Below are 6,264 nucleotides of genomic sequence, written 5' to 3' on the forward strand. Positions count from 1 at the left end.
TGCCCCCCGCGAGACCATCCGGCTGGACCTGGAAGCCACCTTCTACTTCACTCACTTGATTTTGGTCTTCAAGTCGCCCAGGCCGGCCGCCATGGTGCTGGAGCGCTCGCAGGACTTTGGCGAGACGTGGATGCCTTACAAATATTTTGCTGCTAACTGCTCGGCCACCTTCGGGCTGGAGGATGACGTGAGTCAGAGAGGAGCCATTTGCACTTCCAGATATTCGAGTCCCTTCCCCTGCACCGGAGGAGAGGTAGGTCTGCCAGGGTCGGGAAGAGAAAGCCCTCGCTCCAGCCCCCTTTCCCTCTGCAATCTCCCCTCTGGCATTTACACTTCTTATTTTACTGCACCGGCATCCCTTGTCATTGGATTTATTGCACAGGGTGAATTAATGTATTTCATTCTGAGGTGACATAGGCACTGTCCTGCTCCTCGCTTTGCTGAGCTCGTAATCCCCCTCTTTCCCAAAAAAACTTGTCTCCCCTCAGCCAGTGAAACCCCTCCACACAGCTGCAAAGAAGGCGGATGCTGGCGATTCCTCGGGAAAGCCAAAGGGGACGTCGCTCTTGACGGTCTTCTCCAGTCCTTGCAGTTCTGTGGTCTCAGGGTGATGCAAATTGGGCTGACTTTGGCCAAAATGCAACTATGTTAAAATTAATGATCACCAGATTCACTTTAAATAGTGAATAGCCTCAGAGTTACTCTCACAATAGTGAGAGTAAAAGTGTCAAAACAGCTACTGACCACACTGAATTACAGTTCCCACAAGCCAGACTAGCCAGGTAATTAAACCTTATATTTAATTTTTTTTTTTTTTTTCTGTGCACACTTATTCTCACATGAAAAGAGCATGCAAAAAACCGAAGAAAAACATCATGTTTGCTAGAAGGAAAAACAGATGTGAAAAATCAGATTATTTTCAATATCAGAAAGAGCGGATAGCAAACCATGCACTCGGACGTGCTACCAAGTGGTACCCAAGCCAGTCCCGCAGCATTGGCGACCCTCCCCTGGGAGCCAGGGCTGCAGGGCTGCCCTCTGGGGTCCCCACCGGTGGGGAGGCATCCCCAGTGACCAGCCCTGGACTGTAAAGGCTGCTCCCTCTAGTGGCCTCATTTAATGAGCTTGGCTGAAAGTTTAATCAGACTTAAAATTGCCCTCTGGCCTAGCACAGAGAAAGGAGCAAATTTGATTAGTGAATCGGATTGTATTGGTTTAGATTCTGCTGATAACATGCTTTGAGGTGAAAGCCTCATTCTTGGAGACCAGCATTCATGTCTGAAAAAAAAAATTGCCTGTTCAGATGCCTTTGCAGTCACTTGGGGTCACCTCTAGCCTTGCTCTGGCTAGGAAGCCACTCTCTGCAGAAATACCAAGAGCTGTTTGTTCACCAAAATGCACCCCTTAGCTGTGCCTTGGGAGGCAGCCGATGTCCTGCTCTAGGAGAAGCTGCTCCATGCTCTCGTCAGCTCAGAAACAAGGATCTCCAGACCTGCCAGGCAGACCCAGGATGATTATTTCATTAGCCCAACAAAGGGTTTAAATCAGATGGCTGGCAAGAGAAACTGCTATCTTCCTCTCTTCTCCTGCCTTCCTTTGCTTGTGCGCCCAGAAAGCTGCCTGAAATTCCTTTCACAGTGAAATATATAAAGGGGCTTATAAGAAAGATGGAGAAGGACTTTTCACCAGGGCTTGTTCTGACAGGACAAGGGGCAATGGTTTAAAAATGTAATTGATTTGGTATAAGGAAGACATTTTTTACAGTGAGGGTGGTGAGACACTGGCACAGGTTGTCCAGAGAAGCTGTGGATGCCCCATCCCTGGAAGCAGTCAAGGTCAGGTTGGACGGGGCTTTGAACAACCTGATCTGGTGGTAGATGTCCCTGCCCATGGCAGGGGGGTCAGACTAGATGGTCTTTGAAGGTCTCTTCCAATCCAAACCGTTCTGTGCTTCTGAACTGGGGCTACCTACAAAGTGGGACCTACAAAACAAATGATGGACCTACCCTGCTGTGAATTTTCTAGTCCCTCTGCACTTCTGCCAGCCTCTGTGTCTCGCTGCCTGAATCACGAGGCTGTGCCGCCTGTGATACAGTGCAGGGACTGAAATCTATAGCTCTCGGGCCAGCCAGTGGGACATCTGGGGTACTCTGATTTGCACGCTCCTTCTTCAGCTTTCCCAGGGATCATTCTCAGGGATAAGAAAGCCAGGGCATCATTCGGGGCAGTTTTTGCCTCGTTTGTGCTGGGTCCCCCATAGCTAGCACCCCAGCGCAGTGATGTGCCTGCACACCAGGACGGGGTGCCTGGTGAGAACCTGTACAAATCCCAGCCTTGGGCCGGCTCCTCTACAGGTTGATGCAATGCGCGGGGACAGTAGAATCGAGGTCTAGTGTGTAGAAACCAATGCTGATCTCAAGAAGGAAAGGGAATTGGTGGTGTTTGATGCATTTGTGGCAGCATTCTGCAAAAACAGTTTATTTACCGAGCTTGCTCCTGCAGGATCTCTTCTTTTGGCATCGCTTTAGTTTGTGTTATTGCAAAGAAGCTATAAAAGTCAAGATCATTTAATTATTCTGGGTTTTAAACAAACATTGAGTCCAAGGGTCTGGAGCTTATAAGATTTTATTTATACGGCACACTTCAGTTCCCTGCACTTAAACACCACTTTTTACCTGCAAAGTAATAACAGCAGCTCTCTGGTGACCAGATGGCAAGCCTGCATGCTTAGCAAATATCACATTTAATTTATTACAGTGTGCTACATTCCAGCAATTACTTGTAACTGCCAATAGCAACATGTATCTCACCTAAAGAAACATCAGAGTTTTGTGTTCCCTTTGGAGTTATGTTGTGCTTTACTCCCGCTTCTGGTAGCACCTAATTTCAGACATATGGAAACAGTAATTTCACTTGAAACAGTGGTTTCAAATATGCAGTCATCTGAAATGTCCCCGTCTGAAGGGTAGTGTTTAATTGCAGCTCAGTTGCTGCAGTTTTCTTTAAAGCGCAAACATAAATTCTGCGAGTGCTACTGGATTTCTTTTTTAGCTTTTTAGATTTTTTTAACTGCGATGTAACCACTATAACCTGTGATCCAAGCCGTGTATCACACCGCCTGTATACCGCTTTCTCCCACTTCAAACATTTCAACACCACGTGTGCCTTTCCAGGCACAGAGTCAGGGCTGGCAGGGTTTTGCGGGATGGTGGGGTCTCTGCACGCTGTGGGCAGCTTGGTCACTGCCACCCATTCCCCCTGGATGAGCGGTTTGCAAAGCTGGGGGGAGGAGAGGAGGAGACGGTGGCTCACCCCAAATGGCACTAGAGCTGATCCGCCCGTGTTTCTGCTGAGCGGCACGGTGCCTGTGAGCCCTGTTTCAAGGCAGCAGCATGCAGAAGCTCACAGTGCGCAGGGGCTTATGGCCTCTTTTTAATAAATGACATGCATTAATTTGGAGCAAAGGTGTATCTGCTTCAGTTCTTATTGAAAAGAAAAATCAGGCTTTTTGCATTTCTTCTGCCCTCATCATCATGAGTCATTCCTTAGATGCCTAGTGCGACTCTTATGACAAAAATCCTCCCTCATCACCACTTGCCATGATGTTGATCTTAAGGAGATTTATGATACCACAGAAATCAAGTTGGCAAGCCTCCGGGTCCGTTTCAAAAATCCAGAGCTCGGCGCTGGTGAAGAAATAAGAGATGCTGAATTGGCTCTGGGAGATGCCTTTCATCTTTCTTCTGTAGTAGAGCAGCTCTGGGCTTCCCTTCGTGGTGGTGGGACTGGGCTGTTGGAGGGCATTGGGAGAATGGTCTGCAGGGTGTCACCATGCTGCAGTCACCCGAGCTGAAGGCCAGCACAGCGGTGGGAGCCAGCAGTGGTAATGTCACACGCCATGTGTGGTACTTGGCAGGTCTGCTGGTGGGTAAGAGTCACCTCAGCAGGGACGTGGCTGGTCTCTACCTTTCCTCACTACCTGCCTGCCCCTGATGCTGCAAACCCACCAGGCATGGTTGTCTTCTGCTTTGGATGCATCTGAGTCCTCTACCCTGAAGCGGGCATGAGCTGGAGGATCAACAGCCCAATGATGGGGTTAGGAAGGAAAGGGCAGGTCTGGACAGAACTGTAGAGGAAAGAGGATGAAGGCTGCATGGCACAGCACTGAGGTCAGGAACACTGCACTGATGCCCTGGGTTTGGTTTTAAAGGCTTTCTCAGTGGAAGTAAGCATGAGTTCACAGGTCAGCACGTGCTCAGAGACTTTGCCGAGCTGAGCCCTGCACCAGAGCAGCCTGTCTGTAGTCTGGCCTCCTGCAAAGAAGAACCACCCTTTCAGCAGCCAGGAAAGCAATGACTTCTCTGCAAGGATCCAGGAGCCAAACAAAACAATCGAGCCCCTCCTCAGTAGGGAACAAAGGAAAAGAGGCAGGTGGTGGGCACCCACCTCCTGTCCCGGCACCCCCAGGCACCCATCACGTCCTGCTCAGAAACCCACCTGCAGGCTGGCACTGCTTTTGGGAGCTCTCACCATTCAACACCTTGGGCCAGGCTGTCCCCCATCGTGGGGCCTGTCCAGTGTGGGCAAAGGAGAAGCGGGAAGGAGGAGGAAACCTCAGTGCAATCAACCTGGGTTTCCAGCAAGCTTCAGGCATCTGCCAGTTTGAGGGGTTGGATTTGCAACACTGTGAAGGGGACAAAAAACTCCATCCTTATCAGGGAATAGTTTCAGACCAGCTGCATGCAGAGGAGTCGCTAAAGCCTTTCCCTGTGCTTAATTTAGTGAATTAATTGTTTCACAGCAGCAGTTTGGTTAGCATAGGCAGAAACCTCTTAATGCTGGCCTTATATCATCAGTGTTTTAAGAGAAAGGCTAAGGCCAAGTTTTAGCTTGGATCATACAAATGTGCTACAAATCCAGAGTATTTCCACTCTTTTCCAGGGTGTAACCCTTCAGCCACATTATTGCAAGGGAAACCAGAACTGGATTCACCAACCAAACATAATCTGATCTCAGTAAAGAAGATGCAGAAATAAACTCTTTTGGCCTCATGCTCAGAGAGAAATGCCAAATTTATTAGTATGCATAAAAAGCTATCTTCCCTCCCATAGTTCAGATCATATTAATATCTCTTCTTGTGCAGCCTAATCTGATCTGTGTTAAGGGCTCATCGACCAGGGGCCCTTAGCAGATGTTAATTCCTTAATAGTGAGCGGGAGTGACTGTCCACTCTGCAATGCAATTATCTCATTCACTTTACATTCCCATCTGTGGTCAATTCAGATTAGCTCGCCTGAGTGTCCCCATTTAGACAAGCTTCAGGATAAAAGGACTTACTGAAGCAGAGTCTCCTTGACAAGATTTTAGTAAATTAGTAACTTATTTGAGTGTTCATCTATTCAGAATACTGCTAATAAATCACTTGGAGACCTCTGCTATTGTTGCTGTTTGCTACTAATAGGAGAGGCGTATTTGCAGCTTGACTATATTCCAGCAACAAATTCTAACATGCTTTTAACTTTTGAAACATCACATACCACTGTTTTACTGTGGGGTGTGTGTCTTACTGAGCATTTTATTGATCTCATGTGCCTTCTGTGGCAGAAAAACCTTCAAACATTTTGCCTTGCACTGTTAGTGCATGCAGTCTGCCAATTCCTTAAGGATTTGGACACCAGTCCTACTGGTTCTACCTGAAATTAGCTGCGTAGAGGAGAAGTAAATTGTGTCCTGCTACTCACAGGTTTGGCTCTGATAGACAGTGAGGAATTGTAAGACTCGCTGACACAAACAGCAGTTAAAGACGCTCAGTGATTTTTATTTGGGAGCCCTAATTTTGCGTTGGAGAAACACTCTATTGCAGCCTGGAAGCTTTTGCCCGGGGTTTTTTTGCCTGTCTTTTAGGCCTGAATAAGCTTGGGTTTTAAGCTTATCATTGCTCCTTAACTGAAGCTACATCTCCATTGCTCTGAGATCCTCCAAGGATCTCGTGGGTCATTGGAGATTGGAGTTCGGTCACTTGCAGAACTTGGGACTCAACAAAGAACCTGGGCAAATATGCAAGAAAACGGCCTGGGACATCAGCCCATTAGAGGGCTTCAATGGCTTTTTCAATCTTCCTGTGTCTGTGCAGAGAGAAAACAAAGATCCCAACTGACGAGAAGGAAAGAGGGATCCTGGCTGGTGTTCAGTAGTGCTCAGGACACATGAGGACATGGCTAGGGAAGTGTGTTTTCAAGTCCCGTCTCTACACTTTGTAGAAGT

The 6,264-nt window shown here is 47.8% G+C and overlaps 1 protein-coding gene across 1 annotated transcript in view; it reads left to right on the forward strand.

Annotated features, from left to right (window-relative positions):
- The window catches only part of NTN4 (netrin 4), a 53,309-nt gene that overhangs the window by 5,424 nt on the left and 41,621 nt on the right, over positions 1-6,264 (forward strand). The window contains 1 exon segment of the mRNA XM_035900998.1: positions 14-253. Coding sequence (XP_035756891.1) covers positions 14-253 — 240 coding nt within the window.

Source organism: Egretta garzetta, unplaced genomic scaffold (assembly GCF_000687185.1).
Source record: "Egretta garzetta isolate BGI_Z169 unplaced genomic scaffold, ASM68718v1 scaffold38, whole genome shotgun sequence".
Classification (NCBI taxonomy): Eukaryota; Metazoa; Chordata; class Aves; order Pelecaniformes; family Ardeidae; genus Egretta; species Egretta garzetta.